The 22487-nt window shown below is 38.0% G+C and overlaps 1 protein-coding gene across 6 annotated transcripts in view; it reads right to left on the minus strand.

The window, feature by feature from the left end:
* LOC128606882 (liprin-alpha-1-like) overlaps window positions 1-22487 on the minus strand; it is a 91555-nt gene that overhangs the window by 62615 nt on the left and 6453 nt on the right. For all 6 annotated transcript variants that reach the window (XM_053623398.1, XM_053623397.1, XM_053623400.1 and 3 more), the window contains exon 2: window positions 17713-17973. In XM_053623398.1, the coding sequence (XP_053479373.1) occupies window positions 17713-17973 (261 nt within the window). The remainder of the gene's footprint in view (window positions 1-17712; window positions 17974-22487) is intronic.

Below are 22487 nucleotides of genomic sequence, written 5' to 3' on the forward strand. Positions count from 1 at the left end.
AAAGCAATGAGAGGCTAGATGTGTTTAATATCAAAAGATAATATTCCAATGCTCACAAAGACATGCAAGTGTACACACACTCACCATAAGATCATGAAACATTTAGGATGCTAATGTTCACCCAGCAGATGTTCAGCAGGTAAGAAACAAAACGGATATAGTTACTAAAGAGCAGCTCGCCTGTCAGCATGGCCCCTTCAAAAGAGGGTCAACACGCACGCACATACGCGCGCACACGCATTCACAGGAGAAAAACATGCTCATATGGAAACAGAAAGCCAGATAAAATGTACTACATGCTCCATTTTATACGTGTATAACTTCCTGTTCATCATTGTTTCCTATTTTCCATGCCACAAATTTAAACAAGAATTTCTGTTACATTTTTGAAATATGAAATTGCATAACTTCTCTTTATACTTTATACTTGATTTTAAAAGGAACAGTGTCAGATCGCAGTGCCATCTTGGTTAAATTACGCTTCTGTCCACCCTGCATTAGAACACGTCCTGGTTACACATTTTATCCACATTAATCCAGATACATTTTAAAACACATCTTTTTCCTCTATGTTTTGGCCTTCTGTCCACACTGAGACTGCGTCTTTGTCCAGCGGAAATGGAGCGTTCCAAAAACGCGCTCCTAAGTGGATAAATCTTAAAGTGGCGTTTTCGTGTTGTAGTGTGGACTGAGAAAATTTGGATATTCAAAAACAATGACATATTCTTAGTCATGTGACACAATCAAATGACCCATTCAACTCAAAACAAAAAAAGATGGAGGACAACTCCTGTGTAGCCGGAGAGCATTTTAAAATTAAAATGCGATTTTCAGATCTATCCAGATTAATGCGGACGTAGCCTAAGACCCTTCTTGGTAAAGTGCTCTAGAACGCGTCTAGTGGAACGCGTCCTGGCTGGGGGATCTAGAACACTACTTCCGGTTAAGGGATCTAGTAGAACCCTTTCTGGTTAAGGGATCTAGAATAACACTTCTGGTTAAGGGATCTAGAAGAATGTTTCCTGGTTAAGGGATCTACTAAAACACTTCCTGGTTAAGGGATGTAGAATACATCTTGTTAAGCATTTTAAGACAGTAAAGTGTTCTAGGGCACTTCCTGATTGCCTGGGATTTTATATTATTCCAGAACTCTTATTTTCAGAGCTTCTCTCAAATCCAGCTGTAGTATAGAGCTGAATGCTGCAGCTCGCTTTAAGCCTGCTATTTAAATTCACATCTGGCACCGACCTGCTGCTGCAGTTCCAACAAACCAGGCTCTCTGTGTGTGTTTCTGCTTATACCATCACATTCAGTGTAAAGACTGAGGTCACAACATTCCAAGACATAAAAAGCGAGTGAGAAGGCTTTAAAAGGTGCTGTGTGATATTTACCACTCTTGTAAAACAATGCTGAGATTTCATTGTGGTCTGATTTCTCCTAAACATAAATAAATAAATAAAAATGAACAAAGAAAATGAGAGAGAGAGAGAGAGCGCGAAGTATTTTAAACTTTCCTAGGCTGTTTTTAACTCCACACTGGAAGGGATAGATGCTTGTTTTGAGTCCTGCCAGCAGCAAAATTTCATTTGAAGACAAAGACTTCACAATGATTTATGAAGAAGGAGCACATATTTATGTACCGTATGTAAGCATGCATAACCAGACCTCCTCCTTAAACACACACAATTCTGAATTTGAGAATATCTGAAAGAACTACAACCATAAATGGAGACTCATTCCCTCACTCTTCATTAATATAACCACGATATGCTAAAGATGTTAAAATCTTCAAATGTACAGATCAGTATACTTGTGCATGCAACACATGCGCACATATACCACAGCTCACTTTTGTCTTAAATCAAATGTACTTGAAGTCATGTGAATAACTCTAGACAATAAGTCAATTTTTATTTCACATTAATGAACTCTAAACAATCTCCATTTACCCTGACAGAAAGCAACTGGAGCTCTATTGCTTAGCTTTCAAGCAAGAAAATCAGGTGTAGTCGAAAGCACTGGCCAAAACGTTACTACAGTGAAATGGAAGGAAAGGTGTGGGGCTTCAGTCAATATTAATGTGTTCAAAAACAACAACACAACAGTCAGCCATTCTGGATTTATGTGTTGTTCATGCTCATCTGGCATTTTATTGAGAAGATAGACATTTTAACTTACACCAGAAAAGCTGTGTGTTAAAGAGATGTGGGGAAGTGGAAGGGGCTTTCTGTGGGGTGTCAGTTAATATCGGCGAGAGGCGAGATTAAAAATCACCTACAGTCGAAGTCATAAGTTTACATACGCCTTGCAGAATCTGCTAAATGTAAAAATTAAAAAAAATTAAATAAGAGAGATCATAAAAATCTTAATACTGTGTATTGTTACCTGGATGATCAATGACTGAAGAAGAAAAAAAAAAAATCATTCAGGCCCTGCACATTTTTGATTTTCCCCTTTCCAACAGCGGCTATATGATGCAGAGATCCGTCTTTTCACACAACTGAAGGACTTGTAATAAGTTAAGTTTAAAATAAAATAAAATAAGTTTACATGATTATCTGTGAAAATTGTAACATCACCTCAAAAAACTGGAAACGATTCCAGATCCCATTATGGTTCATTTGCTATTTTTATTTAGAGGAAAAAGACTGAGCTCTAACAAAAATTTTTTAAAAAAATTTAAAAAGTGTGAAGCTTTTCAGGGTTGCTAGACATGAGAAGCTCATGTTTTGTGGGTTTTATGATTGATATTTTCTTCGAAACTGCCATTATAAAACACTAGGCTGTGTAAAGTATTAACATCATACGGACACTTTCGGAAAACCTAGCAGCGTTTTACATATGCACGGAAAGTCGTATGTGAACGTACATGTGGAGGAGCGCCACAAAAAACCTGAACCTAACGGAAGACGAAGAGCAGGTGAAACTTCAGCAAACTGAAAAGAAAAGCAAATAATGGCATTTCTATCTGCGGCTGTTCAAACTGATGACTGTAATTCTGCTAGCTCCATTTAGGGAAGTGCACACAGCCTGAGAGGAGAACTGGATCCATCAAACAGACAGAGCTAAAGAGAGCCCGGCCAAAGAGACGACACTCTGACGCTGACTTGTTTAACCGTTTCAACAACCTTAACCCTTTCCAACAGAACCACAGCTAGCCGAGAAGCTTCAGACCTGTTAATGTCGAAATGCGAGTAGAACAACAGAAAAACAATAAAAGTTTTGTAATAAAATTTCAGTAACAAGCACCAGTTCAGTCAGTGCAGATCATTTTAAAAAATAATAAGTTATCCCCCACAAACATGTTCATTTATTTCATCTATTTTTTTTATTAAGAAGCACTGCACACTTGAACACAAATTTTTTTTTTTTTTTGCCTGCTCAAATTGCTGAATTTCCTCAAAGCTAGACAGCTTATAACAGCATGATAAACACTGACAATGTATCAGGTTTCACAGAGGTTTTATTTTGAAAAACTTGTTCTCAAAGATATCTCTCAGACAGATAAACAATTAGAAAATCTGCCTTTTTTGTTTCTCTGTTTTTTGTGTGTGTGTGTGTATGTATATATATATATATATATATATATATATATATATATATATATATATATATATATATATATATATATATACACACACACACACACATATATATATATATATATATATATATATACACACACACACACACACTTTTTTTTTTAAACATGCAAAGATTTCATAAGAAAGTGTTAGTCATTTTCACCACATTCGTTGATTAAAACTATATCATGAAGCCATGATATTTTTATACTATTTTTGAAAAATTCAAGAACAGTAACACCCGTAGTAAAAGTGCGTTCGTGCTAAACAAGGCCAAAATAAAGCGTACAGCAAAATGACAGTTTTTCTGTACATCTCGTAGTAAATAGTTTCAGATCTTCAAACAAAATACAACATAAAACTAAGGCAACCTGAGTAAACACACAATACAGTTTTTATTTATTTATTTTATTGAAGCAAAAAAAAAAAAGTTTAAAAAAAAATAATAATTATCCAACCAAATGCTTCTGATAACTGGGAGATCAGTCTTTCACTTAATTCTAGGACTTACTTCTATGCTATGGATCATTGTCCTACTGCAGTTGCACTTGAGTTTCAACTAATGGACTGTAGACCGGACATTCTCCTTTAGGATTTTCTGGTAGAGCGCAGAATTCATGTTTCCCTCAATTATAGCAAGCTGCCCAGACCCTGAAGCAGCAAAGCATCCCCACACCATCACACTTCCACCACCATGCTTGACTCTCACCCTCATGGTGGTTCTTTGGAGTCCCAGAGCCTTTGAAATAGTTTTGTAACCCTTCCCAGACTGATGTTTTTCAATCACCTTCTTCCTCATCATTTCTGGAATTTCTTTCAACTTTGACATAGTGTGTTACTGTAAGACCTTTTAACCAACTTCATGCTGTTGAAAAAGTTCTATTTAAGTGGTGTTTTGATTGAACAGGGTTTGCAGGCTTGGTTGCGTCTAGTCCAGCTGAACCCTATTATGAGTGGAGTTTTATAGATTTGGGGAATTAGTAACTACGCCCCCGTACAAATACATTTTTCACACAGGCTCAGTTGTTATTGAATAACTTTTTTGCTTCAATAAATAACATCATTTAAAAACTATATTTTGTGTTTACTCAGGTTGCCTTTGTTTTAACTTAGATTTTGTTTTAATTTCTGAAAGAATTTAGTACGAGATGTACACAAAAACAGAAGCACTGTACTTACGTACTATTCTAGACCATTATAAAGTACTAACATCAACAGTTTTCCTATTACAGTTAGTGTTTGAATTTTAAAACCCTCTCATGTCACCTTCAAACCTACCACAAGGTCTGTTTTGAGTGCTGATCGTCTGGATTATCTAGATGAGTAAATACTTTTGAATGCAAGATCAGAACTTTTGATTTGAGACGCAGTCCAGAGACTGCATAGAAACAGAGCTCGCCGGTGTGTTTAACGTCGCTGTGCATAAAACTGCCCAACATTTTACAGTCCGACCTGGAAACCTGATGGACAGGGATGCTTTGGCTTCAGTGTATTTTAAGTGGATGTAGCTTTTTATTTTTCCAGATAAGGAGATACGCAGCAAGTGTGTGAACAATACTGCTCACAAAATCAAGTGTAAACCAAGCTCCTCTGCTTCACACCACCCTGGCATGGATTATTTTCATAAAACAACAAGATCAGTGCAATGAATATTCCTTTGTTTTTCAGTCACTTGTTACACAGAAGTATGCTACTAACAAAGAATTTAAGTGTTATAGTAGTCCGAACGCTGGAATTTGGGTGGTTCTTTGGGGGGTTGGGGGTCAGAATGGTCAAGGTCATGGAAAATTCATAACGTCCATTTGGGTTCAATTTCCCAAAAGGTTTAGGCACCCCTGATGTGAAAGAATGCCCGTGCCTCTTTGACGGACACACTACAATAGAGTCTAAATCCAGGTTATAACCACGCCACTGCTGTTTTCCACATGAAAGACAGAAGTTGATGTATGCTGACCGCAGCATGTAATTTATTTCCTTTCACAGGCAAAGATGGGCGGTGACGCTGACAGGATGTACACAGTTAAAAATAGAGGACAGGAGGTGAAAACACGCGTACAGCCTACACAGTGGAAAGAACTACAGGCAGACGGTCTACGAAAGCTTTGATAGCTGCTGCACCAATTCGCATTCACTGATGAGGGTGTAAACGGTACATTAATGCAGCAAGTTATCGTTTTACAGTAGGTCTAATACATTTGATCGTACGCATTATTCCTGCCAGAGTCATTTGGCTGGTTGGCTGACTGTAAAGCACCCCTGGGTCTAATAAAGGCGCCCAGTGTAAGAAAGAAAGCAGTCTTTATTTAACAAAATGAGAAACTGGACATCTTATTCTTGTTCTTCTAGCTACCTAATTATATGCATAAAAATAACTGTACTTCTATATTAAGAGCTTCACTGTTGTTGCCAATGATCGCTCAAGTAAAACTGTAAGAGAAGACCAGAAGTCTCAGAGAGAGAGAGAGAGAGAGAGCACGAGCAAAGTCAGTCTTTATGGCAGCTGGTCTCGGTAATGATTGCTGGCACTCACTCTTCATACCTCCATCAAAATGGGAGAAAAAAAAAACGTCAGACCTTCCTTGGATCCAAAAGCGAGATATTTTTCTAAAATCAATACAGATTGTGGAAAGCACTGAAAACAGATTTCCAGCTGTGCTTCATGGAACAGAGGTGTCCAGTCTGATGAGCTTACAACCAGACAGCTTACAGTCAGAGTTATACATTTAACAAACATATTAATAATAAGTCTCCTTTGAGAGTGAGCTTACCGCCACTGGGACTCATTTGCAGGAATCTTGTAGGGCTGCAACTAACATGGTGTTTGAAATAAAATGCTTCCCTGCCTTACTTGGAGGACGTGGAGGTCACACAATTTCTTCCTCAGTCACGTGACGATTTTGCCTCCGTCTGATGGTGACTGAGGTCATGTTGGGAATAAAAGGTAAAGTTGACAAACAGTAAACTGAAGAAAGCCATCATCATTGACTCTGGGTGTCTGCTAATATTAGCGTGCGTATGACGTCTTCGGCCGTCGACTAGGAAGCGGCTTATACTTCCGAATAGTTAAAAAAAAAAAAAAAAAAAAAAAAGCTCGTGCTCCATTTGAGATGATATTACCTTTCTAAAATCCACACACTAGACGGTAGAGTACGCAGTGCACCGTGTAAGTATATAGTACTTCATTTGGGACACAACTTTAGTATTTACTCTCTGAAGCGTGTTTTCGGACGAGAAGTAACGTAATTGACCGACTAATCAATAATGAGATTCGTTGACGACGATTTTCATAAGCGATTAGTATCGATTAGTTGTTGCAGCTCTAGAACCTTGGGTGGGGGGGGGGCTATGGGGGAAGTAGTCATTCATACTGGTGGTAGAAAGAGCAATGAAGCAATCAGGCAAGCTTTCAGAGGTTCCGGTATGATAAACACGTGTTTGTACAAAGAGGAAAAGTAAAGACTCTTGCCGATATTTTCCATGATACAGAACACATCTTGATATTTAGTTCTGCCGAGCTGCACGCACCAGCAAGACAATAGTTAAATAAACCTAAACCTTTACAAAACGTATGTAAACAGTTAACAAGTTCACAAAAGTTTATTATTTTTTTTTAATGTTGCGGAAAAAAATCGAAGATTGCCGATGCAACTTGGAGTCTTTTGCGGAAAATTACTTGAACTGCCAACAATGCAATTGTGTGAAATTGTTTTCGCAGTGATGTTTGTTGGTAAAGGAGACCTTTTAGCTGTACTCATGTTCGACACACGTGAATCGAAGAGGGCTTTTTCTGAACGCGCGCTGAGATGACGTCACACGATGAGTCTTGGCCCGAATCTGCAGAACATCTCTGGTAATTCTGATCTGCTGCAAGCTCCTCCGAATATTGTGGAGTTTGCTTGATTTTGCGTTCATTTCTGTGATCGCAAAATCCTAGAGGGACTGGCACTAATTGGTGATGTAGTACACAGTTGTAGAAGGGAATTATTTATAATTGCACTGTCTGATGTCACCCAGATGAGGATGGGTTCCTCTCAAGGTTTCTTCTTCATATGGTCTCAGGGAGTTTTCCCCCCTTGTCACCATCACCTCTGGCTTGCTCATTAGGGAGAAAGTCAAACATTTAAAATCCATATCCTGAATTTATATAAATTTCTGTAAAGCTGCTTTGTGACAATGAAATTTGTTAAATAAATAAACACAAATAAAATTGAATCGAACTAGGAGTGCAGTCTCGATTCATTTTATTTGCACTCAGTCAACCACTGCATAAAACGGAGTGACATCATTGCCCCTCATCACCAGTAGGCATACACACGTGATAGGCTTGTGAGATCTTCCTATCACGCCCCCTAACTATCACTGATTGATGATAGCATCATCTTTGGCTCTGAGGTGGGTGAAAGAAGGGGGTGCGGCCAAATATAAGCAATACTTTACGTAATTAAAAGAGAAAATGACAAGAATTTGGTTACAAGTTGGCTACAAGTAGCGGGTAGTTGCTAGTCTTTTTTTTTTTTTTTAATTAACATGGTCATGAAATTTTTGCAAAACTGAAGTCGGGATGTAACTAAATCTAACACGTTATTAGCTGTAACTAAACTCAAAATAAAATGATATAAACAACGCACGCTCTGTGGTGAACAGCAGCGTAGATGCATATCGAATTCTTGTTTAGCGAAGCAGCCTGGATAAGCAGCACACTTTGAATACATTTGTAGCTTTTAATTGTTTGGCGTCACGAACAAGGGAAAGATTTCGTTTGGCTCAGACAAAATAAGCGAAATAGGAAACAAATACGCAGTAGCATGACTTATTTTGGTGATCTTAAAGCTGCAGACACCATGTCTTCCAACAGATGTTTAAACTGTCCGACTTTGATAGCCATGCGACAGTTCGAATCTATCGGCGATCATCCCAAGCTTACCGCAAACACGTCATGTGTGGCGAGTCTACAGAAGGAAAAGGAGAGAAAGAACAGTGGACAGATAATCCATGAGAGAAATTTCAAAGAGACCAAAAGTTAAACAGATTTATACAGTCGAACGAAACAAATAGCTAATATTACGTTCTTTGGTACAGTTCCTGTTAATAAAACAAGAAAATGAATGAAATGGAGAAATTAATGAATGAACGAAGCGCACTAGTCCCTGCTGTATTCACTCTGAACTTAAACAGAGTGCATTTACAGAGATCGATTTTCACCCACGAATGGTTGATGCACCAAAACCCAGAACTGGTGATTAATTATTTAAGCGGGCGTTAATATTGCTTGCCAGTGGCACGGTTCACGTAGCTCATATGATTAAAATTAAAGTTAAATAAAGGTGATTTCGCTCTCTGTATTAAAATTCGAGCGTGAGAACGTGCCAGTCATTTAGTAAACAGATAAAAGATTTCACAAACGTCCTCTGGGAAAACATACGCTTATTGTTCCTCACAAAACTGGCGCATCAAAGAACTGCGAGTGAGAATCTCGTCAAGAACTATATAGCCCTACGCCAAACATATGCGTTCAACAAACCTGCGAGCGAAAAAAAACAGATATAGCATAGCATAATGTGTTCCTGCGTATTTTCCTTCAGAAGATCTTGACCTGCGTTCACGAGGTTAAACAGATCCGCTGTCCATATCCACCGTTTTAGTTTTGAGCAAAAAGATGGGATCGTGTGAAATGCGTTGAACGCGTTTCCCACCGACACAAAACATTCAGTGTGCTGGCAGAGGTTAAAGACTAAGAGCAGAGCTGTTACTCTTACACTCACACACACTTAATCCAAAACCATAAACTCCCACATCACCACAGAGGAAAAAAATGCCCAGCTAGGCCAATTAAGCTTAAAGACCATCTCTCTCTCTCTCTCTCTCTCTCTCTCTCTCTCACACACACACACACATACACCCCTCCCTATGAGAACTGGCCTGAGGAATAGAATGAAGTAGAATGAATGAGACAAAGGAAGAATGTAAAATTTTTATGTAAATCTTAAGTAAAGAAATAGCACACGACAGGGGTGGTTATGTGAAAATATTAATGGGGGAGAGAGATGGGTGATATGACGTGAAGCAGAGTACCCCTACTGACATACATTAATTTCATTTCATCCCACGCTACTCTGTTTATACGATAGAACATGATGGAGGAGGATGAAGCTGGGGCTGGGTATTTACTCGCTTACTAGGGGTGTAAAAATACACAAAATTCACACTGGATATGATCCAATATCATTTTATACAATATGTCAATAAAGCAAAACACATTTAATGTAAGAAAAAAAATTGGGGATGGGGGTAACGGGGCGGACGAAAGCAAGCTCAACTGAACTTGTCAAAAAAAAAAAAAAAAATTAAATTCATTAAAAAATAAATAAATAAATAAATAAATAAAAAATGACAGAACACTATTCCTAAAAATAATTTGTGGAGATATAATTTATAAGTTTGGGTCCTGTCCCGTTGAGAAAGGTCCTTCTGCGTCCTGCAAGACTACAAACCACGCCCTTTACAAGGAATGTCTGGGTCTAGCAAATCGCACTACGCAATAGAAGTCAACCAATTGATTGGGTTTGCTGATTAACCGACACCAATAACTGATTGCTGGAACTATCCGTGATCTGCAAATGTCCACACCGATAGTTTTTCCCTAGTTGCGTCCTTTGGAACTGCGTTTCCATTAACCTGCTTAATTCGCAATTTGAAATTACGAACTAAAAAAAAAAAAAAAAAAACACACAAAAAAAAAAAAACGGGTCATGGAAACGCGTGCATTTCGAAAATAAAACCTCTCAACTATCAGACAAAAGTTTATACGCTCGCATGAGGTGGGGTTTTTCCAGACAATTCAACAAAGCAATATTTCGAAATAATGAAACAAACACATTTCGCGCATTTAGGTCACATGACCAAAGGCCTCAGCTACTAGTAGGTAGCCAGTTTATAAAGAGCGATGGCTATGCACTTGACAGTCGGAACCGGCTCCCGCGGTCGTGATTATGGCACGTGATACGAGCGGTCCTATTTTGTTGCATAACTCTTCCAATATCACTTAGAAGTTTTGGATCTACAGGACCTCTGTAAAATCATTTCTGATCGTGATCTCCCAGAAATCCCTGATACGTGGCCGTTGCCAGGTATAAGGGGCTTGCATTTCAATGACTGTGCCGCCTTCTGTTAAACACTACCACAGCTACTGCGGCGGACGCAACAGAAATCACCGTGCCAACACTCATCAGGTCATGGAGATTCGTCACCATGTTTAACTGTGATGACCATCGCGAGATGAGAAAACCCAGATTTAATCGCATATCATTTAACGGAAACGCAGAACATTCACATGTGGTGTAAACTGAAGTTTTTTTAATCCATTTTGGACGTCTAAATTTTTTGTTATTTGGAGAATTACTTTTTTTGGTTCAGTTTGGATGTATATTTATTAATAGTTCATATACACTAATATTTCTATATTGATTTCATTTAAAAAAGTACAGTACATTGTCATGGTACAGTCAGTACTGTTTATTTTTGTAATAAAGTTCAGAAGTATTTTACTTTGTTATGTTTTCATTCAGAATCAGTTTTAAAAACTAATCGGTTGATGAATCTGTTACCAGCAGGTCCTGCCCAACTTAGTTATCGGTAAATTCGGTCAACCTCAACTACGCAACATTCCCACGCCCACTCGAAGATAGGAGTGCAAATTCCGTCAATTTCCCTAACCTTAACCATATTTGACGTGGGCGTAACTTGTAATAGTGGGCATGCTTTGTACGGGGCGTGGTTTGTAATCCTGCAGGATGCGCACAGATACACTTGGCCCCACTCACTAACATGGGAAAGGGCGCGGTTAAAAACTGTACTGTGGCCAGCCATTAAAGGGCCTCAGAAAAACAGCGTCCCTTTAAAATCATTTATGATGTCCACCCATTTATCCAATTACTGCATTACCCTCGTTCAATCTCATCCTATTTTTCAAAGCTCATCTTTCCCTTTCTATGTTTTTAAATCAGATGGCCTAGCATACCGTAGCTCATAAACTTAAATCTGAGTCAAGTATCAGCTTTCATACTGTCGATATCACTGTGAAAGCCAGACGATAACTATCGGCTGGAGCCTTAAACAGACAGAGACCGCAATCAAGAAAAGGAAAGCTATGCAATTTGTCGCTCTCTCGCCCACACCCTCTGCTTTTATTTCTGTTGTACGGAACCATCGGAACGAGCAGCCGACTGGCTGAACAATACGGTATGATCTCTCTCCTTATCACCTGACCAATAACCAGACTTCTCCTGCGGGAAGACGATGATGCCAGCATTAGATTTGCGTGTGCGTGCAAGCTTGTGTGCATGACAGGGCACACTTGTGCATCACTCCTTTGTGGAAAACCAAACCAGCTCATTCTCATAATCAGCTTCTGTCTGTTTGCTATAGCTTCGGTGATGAATTTACAACCATCTGAAAAAGAAACAGTGCTTTCAATTTGGAATTCCTTGTTTCTGCCATTTGCTTTCAACTGATACGAGTTCTGCCTGTATTTGATAAAGGTGACGTCAACGCCACCAAAGTACCGATCAGAATTAGCCGTCTGCTTACGTCAACTCTTCTTTTATGCCAAACGCAGAAACTAAAGTGACTTCTATCCTGTATTCTAAGCCTCTTTGTGCCGGAGCAAAACTGCATCCAGTTATTATGAATCAACGTTTCCCATTTTACACAGTGTAGGAGTTTGTGTGCTAACAATGAGCAGCTAGCTTTTTTTTTATTATTATAATAATCGGTGAGGGAATTGAGAACTAGCAGAATGGCAGCACTACATTCAAGGTAATTGATTACCACATTGTTTAATTAACACATTTTTATAATAGCTATTATAATAAATATGAGCAATAAATTTTGCATATGTATATTAAAATCTTGTCCGAACATTTAAAAAAAAAAAAAAACAGTAATCTGATCTTGCCAAGCTTCACTGGCAAAACTGTTCTTTTCTTTTTTTTATTCTCTCCAGGCAGAAAAAGAAGCAGCTTATTCAATTGTGCCGAGTAGGCCTGTCACAATAACTAGTATTGTTGGACGATATATCGCTCCCAGAAATAATTGCGATAAACGATATTGTCATTTGAAGACCATTTTATTCTACTGATATGATTATCCTTTTTCACTTAAATTTTTCCAAAATTCTAATTATATTCAAATTCTAAAAGACATTATTTAAGTAAACACCAGATTTTTATATTATCATCAGTCTACAAGAGGGTGCAACGAATAAACACAAACCAAACAGCACAGTGTTACATTGTTTACTGCAAAGAACAAACCTGGCTGTTAAAGCATATTTATTTTGAAACTAAAGCAAAATTCTAAAATCAAAAGATTTAACCAAGGCTCTCAGGCCAGTTCTAGTTCTTAGCCATAGTTATTATCTTCTGACAAAAAAAATTTCCTTTAAATTCAGTCAATATTCCATCATGTCCCATTTATTAACTTTAAGAAATTTCACTCTGATTAAAATGGCAGTGAATATTTTAGTTGATGAGAAAAATGCAAAGATGAAACCAAATATTCACATTTTCTGTATGAACTTAAACATGTGTGAGAACTGGCCTTGCTGTGAGAACCTGATCTGAAATAATATTACACAGAGAACACTACTGTAATACAATATTGTGCATTCTTTACGCTTTCGTTCTTCATTGTGCGTGTTTTAGTGCGTTGTTACGGAAACGACATATTCACAATGTGACTTAGCGTTCTACCTAGCGCCTTACTCGACTTCAAGTTCATTCATGCGTTCGTGTAATCCTGTGCAAGTAAGCAACTTGTAATATTGTTTTTATGTTGTGTAGATTTCTGATTAATCTCATGCGTGTATCGGATGCTTTCGGGTGAGTTAATTAACCCGCTAGTAAAGTGCTTCAATTTACCACTGTTCATTGTTCAGCTTCAGCTCACGCAGTTTAAGCGGCTCAATCCCCGACATTACTGACTACGACTGGATTATCTAAAACACTAGAACTATTCTTTCCAGATTTTTCTCCTTCAAAAAACATCATTAGTGAGCTGTTAATAGCCTATCTAGCGTGTCTTTTCTCCCCCCACAACAGTATAATTTAATTCAAAATCAGTGCTAGTGCTTGCTACACATCTTAACGGCTAAAATGTTGGTGACATTCATGCTTATGTAAACAAGCGATATATTTCATAAATGCCTATCCAAGGACTTCTTTAAATATCTGAAACCATGTTTGCAGAGGCTTTAACATGATCTTATCTCTTGATAAATACTCCAATTTATTTGGAATATGGTTTAAAAATGAATTGCCAACTTTAAAATGCCGCCTTCTTTAAACCGAGGCGTTGTGACGTTCAATATTTAAAAAGGAGAGTTTAAATTCTTATCTAATAGAGTGCTCAGAATAGATAGAGTCCTCGCGCGTCCGGTTCCATCGTCCCTAAGTCAATGGGCTTTTTGGTTAAATGCTTGAAATAAGGTCTGGGGTTAACACAAGCTCAAAATATTTCCATGTTTTATTCTTCAACACAAAAATACATCAGTAATACCTCACCCGGTATTTTTTTGAAAGCTTTTACATGTCTTGAAAAAGGCAGTTACTAACAAGTCGCTAAATGGGACTACGGAGGTTGGCGGGGACATTAAACGTCATCACGCCCGACAAGAAAACCCATCTGCTACAGCCTCTGTGTTTATATTCATGCTCCTGCAAACTATTCCAACTTGTAGATTTATCAATTTAATAACATTTTCCAATTGTAGTGTGTTTTTTTTTCTAATTGTAGTGCTATAACGCTTAGCTGAAGTCATGCTTCTTTCATTCTTTTTTTTTTTTTTTTTTTAAACTTTTAGCGATTGTATTTCGGCTTCAAAATTTCTAAAATTTGGGTTCATTTGTGAAGATTATCTTGATGAATAAAACGTGTAAGAAGCATAAACATTTGTTGGTTACAAAACTTTTCAAGGGGGAAAAAAAATCCTAGTGGCTTTTTGTCGAAGGAACCAGGGTGACGCTGACTTCCGGGTTGGCCTACAAATATACATCATCCCTGCAGCACTGTATATTTGAAGTACAAAGATATCATTTCAATACAAGCAAAAAGTCAAGGTTGCAGCATTACAGCATCGTATGGAACTCAGACCAGGCTTTTGAGTCGAAGTGGCTTGAAATCACGAAGCAGGTTACGTTTTACTCAGCACTTCCCTTTGCTATCTACCTCATAAAACATGTTGGTTCGGTTGATGTGTTGTGAAGTGAGGTAAACAATGGCTTGTTTTTTTTAAAAAGCCATATTATAACTATGATAACTCGTTGGTGAAATTGAATTTACAGAGCACCATAAATGTGTTATTGCACAAATCTGTGAGATTTTTTTTTAATGTCTGTATAATAAAGTTTAAAGGTGAAATGCACTCTGTACTAACAAAACAAACTACAACTGGTTGAGTATTCATCTAATTAATACGGCACGTGGAATTTGCTTGCTGTCATGATGATCTGTTATATAATTATTATTATTATTTTTTTTTTTTTACAATAGGCTTCAGATTCTGTTTCACTTTTTCTCTACACGTTAAACCCACTTGAACTGTGTTCCTCGTTTGAGAAGTGTCTCTTTAAAGAGACTGTAGTGCAACAAAAGTTCATCGAACAGCTATAAGTGCTTTAATCCGTTGTTTATCTCTGTATTGTTGGTGAACAACAAAGTAAAACCTGACAGTTTAAGCTCAGATCCAGGTATAAAGCTGAACCTGGATCTGAACTTATAGTGCATTGTAAGGCTGTTTAGTTTATGTCTTAATGTGCACCTAGGAACAATTTTCTGTTATGATGCATCACATGACACATCACTGCATAGGGATGCAGCAGTTCTAGGATAAGATCCATCTTATCCAGAGGGACAGTCATCTTTCTTTCTTTCTGCAAATTTGAAGGATCGTCACATGTTCATGATTATAACATGATTGAGTTCAACAGACACCAGTTCTGTGGACGGTTGAAAAAAAAAATGCTTATCTCCATCATCTTATTAACCTCCAACACTCCACACTGACCATTACAAACACATGGCATGGGTTTAAAACTATTAAGGACAAGCGAGCGAAGATCCAGACTTCTAGGCAGGATGGGAGAAAAAGTCTGTGTGTGTGTGTGAGGTGTGAGGAATGTGTGTGAATTCCTCAGGATGGAGGGAAAGAGACGGAGGGATCTTTATTTTTAAGAATGTGCTAAGGCTGAGCTTTCTGTGTGAGCACCGAAAAAAAAAGTAAGAAAGTTTTAAAAAAAAAAAAAAAAAAAAAAAAAAAAACAGAGGAAGGAAAGAATGAAAAGAAAGCCCTGGGAGTTACTGATTTAAATAGGTTTAGTGGCAAGAAAGGAAGGAAGTGGTTTATCCATGCTCTTTAACCAGGTCCATGCAACACACACAGTCCTCAAAGGCTAATAAAGTAGACATTCTTTACAACGACAGTGATGTTGCATGTATAATAAATAAAATAAAAGTCAAATGAAAATGATATCTAGAGATTGAGAAAACTGATCAGCAGGTTACACAATTCTTTCCACTCCCAGTGATGCACCATCTGTTTAGTATTCCTCCAGCTTGCAGCAAACAATGAGGGGAGAAAAAAATACAACACAATATTTGAAGACATCACAACATGCATGTGTGACATCCTCGGGCCATCGCAAGTTTGCCGACGCTGACGACGGTGCCTGTGACCAGGTGCCCAAAACAGAATGTAGTATTCTTGCTCTGGGGATGTGAAAGCCCAGCTTCATCTCTCGCCTGTCAATCAGGGTGTCACTTGCCAATCACTGGCATCTGTTAACGTGTGTATTTAACAGTTGAATAATGAATGAGCTCGGTTCCTGACTTTACAAAATGGATCCAATGGCTAGAATCAACGGGCTTCATTTATCTAGCTGGTTACGGACAGATTTAATCGTATGAGCGTTTATGCAAGAAATTTGATAGTCGTGAAAATTCTGTAATTTTGGGAAAACATTCGGAGCCTACTCGTGCTCCTGAGTGTGTACAAATTTACACAGAAAGAAGACTGACTAATACAGTATAAACCTTGATTTGATGGATTTTGCTGCACTTTTATATATGAACATGAGTATAAATTGCTTTTTTTGTTGTTGTTGTTTACAGCGTTTAGGAGACCCCCTTATCCAGAGCGGCTTACAGGAGTACTTTGCAGAAACACATCCTCATGCTACTTCACTAGATCAGGGACTAATAATACAGAGCTCAGAGCTGTTATCTTTGCAAAGGGAGGTACAAAGTATTGACTGAAAGGGTGTACACCTATATTTAACAAAGTTGGGGTTTTTTTGATAAACCTGTGTTTTGTTTGCAATTGTTTGATATCCATGAGAGCAGTGTTTTTTTGTGAATTTTTTTAACAAAAGATCAAAAGGTTAAACAATAGACAATTTTTCACAGCCTTATTTGCTCATATTTAAGACGGGTGCCAATATTAGTGGAGGACACTGTGTGTGTATATAAAATATTTTATTGGCATAGAAGTGAGTCAAAATGACCTCCTCTGCCTTTCACCTCATTGTTAATTTTGTGCTCCTAGCTGTCTGTGCACTTTTATGGAGCTTTGTGGGCGTCACTACATGCAAATGACCTGCGTCAGGAATGCGATTTGGACTTCGCCGATAATCAACATGCGCACACATGTACGAAGGAAATCAGCGGTTCTGAAACTTTAGCCAATCCAACCTAAAAGTTTTGTTCAGTTTGTGCTAATATTTACACGCGACTTCACTGAAAGATTGATAAATGATGCCCGATCATGGTATGATACGCTACAGAGTTGGACAAATCATACTTTTTTTAGCCAATGTTTTGGTTACCAAGAAACCTAACTGCCTAGGCTAAAAAGGGCTAGCTAACATCATAATATTTAACCTGCTCTAGTAGGAATTTGTCCACCTCCGTGCTAAATCATTAGATGAGGACAGCATGGTGACCTGAAACATTTAGCTACATCTGTACAAGCATGAGATGTCATTTTCTCTCATTAAATAATACATCGTATTTCTGCACAGAAGCCAAACACGACTTCTCTTCATGATAGGGATGAATCTGAGGAAGCAGGTCTTACCTGAGGCAAGGCGGAGTTCAGCTGCCTCTGCAGGGCGTCTCGTTCGTGGCTGACCTCGTGCAGTTTGCCCTGCGTCAGTCCCAGATTCTCCTGCGTCTCTCTCAGCGTGTCCAGGAGCCTGTCCCTCTCCTCCAGCATGGACACCATCAGAGACTCGAAATGTCCCTCTGAATCCGACTGAAGAGGAGACCCAGAGCCCCGCCCCCCTCCATTACTCCCCACCTCTGCCTCGCTGATGGTGGGCATCACCTCGCACATCATCTACGACAGGGAGGGACAAACAAAGTAATGTGAATCCGTAAATCAGTGACAGTATGGCTGAACTACCACCAACACAGATGATGAACTGTAAGTTCAGACTTATTTCAACACTGTTTCTTAAGAATACGAACCATTATCTGATTTCGTCCAAGTTCTCACGTATACACCACAATACCATATCCTAGATTAAAGTTGTTATGACATCAGGAATTCAGATAAAGAGCTGGACTTTAGCCAAATAATCAGACTATTAAATGCATTGATATGGTTAATCTGACATCTTTTGTTTTTCTACATCTGCCCATATTTATTCAAAAGCTTGAAAAAGCAGTACATGCTTACAAAAGTGACTTATGTCAAAATATAAATATAAATCAGCTAAAACGATTATTTAACAATTATTGAACGCATCTTGAGCATTAGCGCTTTGTAACAGACTTCAAGACAGACGACTTTGCGCATTGTGGTTTCTCTCGAACATGACAAGCTGTGTTTGCTGCGTCTTATTAACTTCATGAGATAAAAATAAATAAATAAATAAATAAATAAATAAATAAATAAATAAATAAGAAAGGCTGGTAAGCACGTGACTATTTACAGCTACTATAACTTGTTTTGTAGCTGTTCATCAACATTAAACAAATATAAAGCAATAAAAAAAAAGTATGCTGTAGTATACAAATGTTTAAAAGTTGTCTAAAAATGATAGGACATTTAAACAAGCTTTTTTTTTTACATTTATTTTATAAAAACAGTAAGTGATGTACGTGAATACAATTTGAAATACAAATCAGAAAGCTGATGTATGCATTGAATAGAAGAGTGCTGCAAAAACCTGTAGGCAGCACTGATGTTCCATCATCCTACTTTCTTAATTATGTACAACCTTAAACAGAATAGAAACTACTGGTAAGAGAAACTATTATGTGCTAATAATTGATTATGCACAGTATATCGTGATATTCAATATATGGCATATCGTAATATTCAGTATACAGTATAGTGTGATTCAGTATATGGCATATCATAATATTCAGTATACAGTATAGTGTGATTCAGTATATGGCATATCATAATATTCAGTATACAGTATAGTGTGATATTCAATATATGGCATATTGTAATATTCAGTATGTCACGATATTCAGAATAATGCATATTGTGAGATCACAAAATATATGGTATATTTTGATATTTAGTATATACAGCTTTATCATGTATACACTATACAGTACATTATGAGATTCAGTACACAGCATATTGTGATATTCAGTATGCATCGTAATATCCAGCACATGGCATATCAAGACATTCAGTATACAGTATATTTGGTGCTATTCAGTATACAGTACGATATCCAGTACAAAGTACATCGTGAGATAGTGACCTATCTGCAATTTAAAATACAGTAAATATTTTTTAAAAAATTAAAAATTATTATTATTTAAAAAAAATATATAGGTATAGTCTTTAAAAGCGTAGCTAGTTGTTGACAATGCAATAATCATGACTGAATAAGCAAGGAATAAGGTGAGCTGTTCCAAAAAAATAATCAATGATGCAGTGGTGTGGTCCGAATTGTTTTACTCCTCTTCCACTACAGCTAATTGACAAAGATTACAATTTTTAGTTGTTAAATAATGGTGTCATACATTTTACCCATTCACATGTAATATTGTGGAAAGCCATATGATGTGGATTAGCATTAGATGATCGTTCACTATCAGCACATGCCTATACTAGATCAATACGATATGAGGAAAACTGATGATCTGGCACAGCTGTTCCAAAGTCCCTCCGCATTCCAGAGCAAGGCAGATCTACAAGGAAAATAATGATGGCCACTGAGCACAACATTCAGCGTTTACTGAAAGTGTAACAATCATGCCGTCTAGGGTATGCCGACATGTCCGTTTCTGTAAATAAACGTTAAAGAACTAAACACATGCATTTCCCCAGCTGGAAGACTCATCTATACAGACTGACACATGGTGACATTAGTATTGGAAGTAAGGTGCTATTTATCATTTACTCTTAACTCAGATAGAACCTGATAATACCAAGGTCACGGCTTCTGTTGAACGATGTTCAAACAGTGTAAACTCCATAACCAAACAGGTTTTGGCTGTTACATGGCGTCCAGTAGTAATCAGCCTTACCGTAACAGTTTTCACACCGGTGTGTTTAGTTTTTAAAATGCTAGGTTAAAGCGGTCATACTTAACTGCGCCGATACGAAGACCGCAATGGACCCGTGTCCGACCTAAAAAAAAATAAAACTGGACATGTGCTTAAGAACCCGAGTACAGTAACGATAGCAAACGCAATTTTAAAAGCACGCTGTCCTAGTGTGTATCGAACTTGGTAACATACACCTTAGCAATGGCAGTGTGTTAAAGCGTTTAAAAAAACATGACCACGTTATGATTTTAAATTAACTGCACGCATGAACACGTTTCATTTTGACAGCCCTGATATATGAACTATATACACTATAAAGTAAGATCTCATCTAATACAGTAACAAAAACCTTCAGACTCGTGTTGCGTGGAGTGATGACGTGGTTCCAGCTTCAACATGCCTACTACTACTGTTTCTAGATCTGAAACACGCTTTTGTCCATTTTTACCGAACAGTGAGAGATCATATCTGAGATTGGGTGATGATTCAGACTGGCACTTTGCACAACGCTGACTCGGTGGCTATATACGCTTCCCTTACTTGTTAGCATCATTTACCTCACAACTCCACAGTGCTGAACGCCAGAGCTAAACTAAACCAAAGAACTAAAATCCAGTCACAACATTTTTATTCTGGAATTATATTCCAGCAATATTTGTTTGTCCTGACTTGAAGTGAGGGAAACCTTCTTTTTCCTCTACACCCCCCTCCCCCACTGCATGTCACACGGAGAGATAGAATTAACTGACAGAGGGGAGGAGAGGAAAATTTAACCTCTTTTTACCTCAGCAAACGGACTGTACGCTCATAAGGAGGTCAAACGCTGCGAGATTTACACTAGAGCTTCGGTGTGGGAGGGGGATGGGTTTCACTTCACAGCTCTGATTCCAGTGAAAAGAAGTGGCAGATGGAGACCTGCAGGATACCTGAACAAGAGCATCGAACTAACCAATCAGCACGCTCGATGCTCACCTGTGCACTATAATACACAGCCATCTGGAGCCAAACCTGTAAAGCTGCTTCCTTCTGGTCCATAGTGTTTGAGGTCCAGCTGAAGTAACTCAACACTACAAACACAATGCATTATATTTCACTCTGGGCCAAGGGACACTTTAAAACTACAGCGGATGTAAAATGTAATGTAAATATATTATATACACACACACACATATATACATATATATATATATATATATATATATATATATATATATATATAAAATTTTCCACCTTTTAATGTGGTATAGCAAGCAACAAAATTCAAATGAAAAACAAAAATGTTTCGGGAAGAAAGAAAAAAAGAATGAGAAAAATGACAATAACCTTGTGGTCCAAGTGTGCACACCCTTTAACTAATGCTTTGTTAAAGCACCTTTTGTTTGTAATACAGCACTTGGTCTTTTTTTTAACGTAAGCGTCTACAAACTTAGCACATCGTGATTTGGCTATTTTATTCCACTCTTCTTTGCAAAAATGCACCAGATCAAAATCATGACCGGTATAGGATAGGATGTAGTTCTGGGCTGGGACTGGGCCATTCCAAAATGTTGATCATCATCTTCTGAGGCCATTCCTTTTCTGACTTGGATTTGCGCTTTGCGCTTTTTTTTTATCGTGCTGGAAGGTGAAACTTTTCTTCTTCAGCTGTCTAACAGAGGCCTGCAGGTTTTGTGCCAAAACAGACTGGTATTTGGAGCTATCCACGATTCCCATCTTGACTAGAGCCCAAGTTCCAGCTGAAGATGGGCAGCCACATAACATCATGATGCTGCCACCATCATGCTTCAGTGTTCTTTGGGTGATAAGCGGTCTTGTATTTGCACCAAACGTAGCTTTTATAATTATGCCCAAAATGTTCTACCTCATCAGACCATAGCAGCTTTAGCCACATTGTTTGGGGTGATTTAGGCCAGCTGCTTGTTTTTTTGTGAGAAAGAGCTTCCATCTAGCCACATTAACCCACAGTGCAGAACATAGGAGATTATTGTCACATGCAGGGAGTGACCAGTACTTGCAGCTCCATTAATGTCGCCGTTTCATCAGTTTTGGAAGGACGTCATGTTCTCAGTGATGTCACAGTGGTGCTCAATTTTCTCCAATTGTTGATGATGGCCTTCACGGTGTTCCATGGCACATCTAATATATTGGAAATTCCTTTGTTACCCCTCTCCCGATCAATACCTTTCGACGGCAAGATACCTTACATGCTTTGTAAGCTCTCTGCCGACCACGGCATCAGCAGTCCAAGAAGTCAAGAAACTCCTACAGACACAGCTGATATTTTATTTGGGGGTTAATCATTGATGGCAGATAATTACATTTGAATATTCTATT

The sequence above is a fragment of the Ictalurus furcatus genome, chromosome 4, assembly GCF_023375685.1.
Source record: "Ictalurus furcatus strain D&B chromosome 4, Billie_1.0, whole genome shotgun sequence".
NCBI lineage: Eukaryota > Metazoa > Chordata > Actinopteri > Siluriformes > Ictaluridae > Ictalurus > Ictalurus furcatus.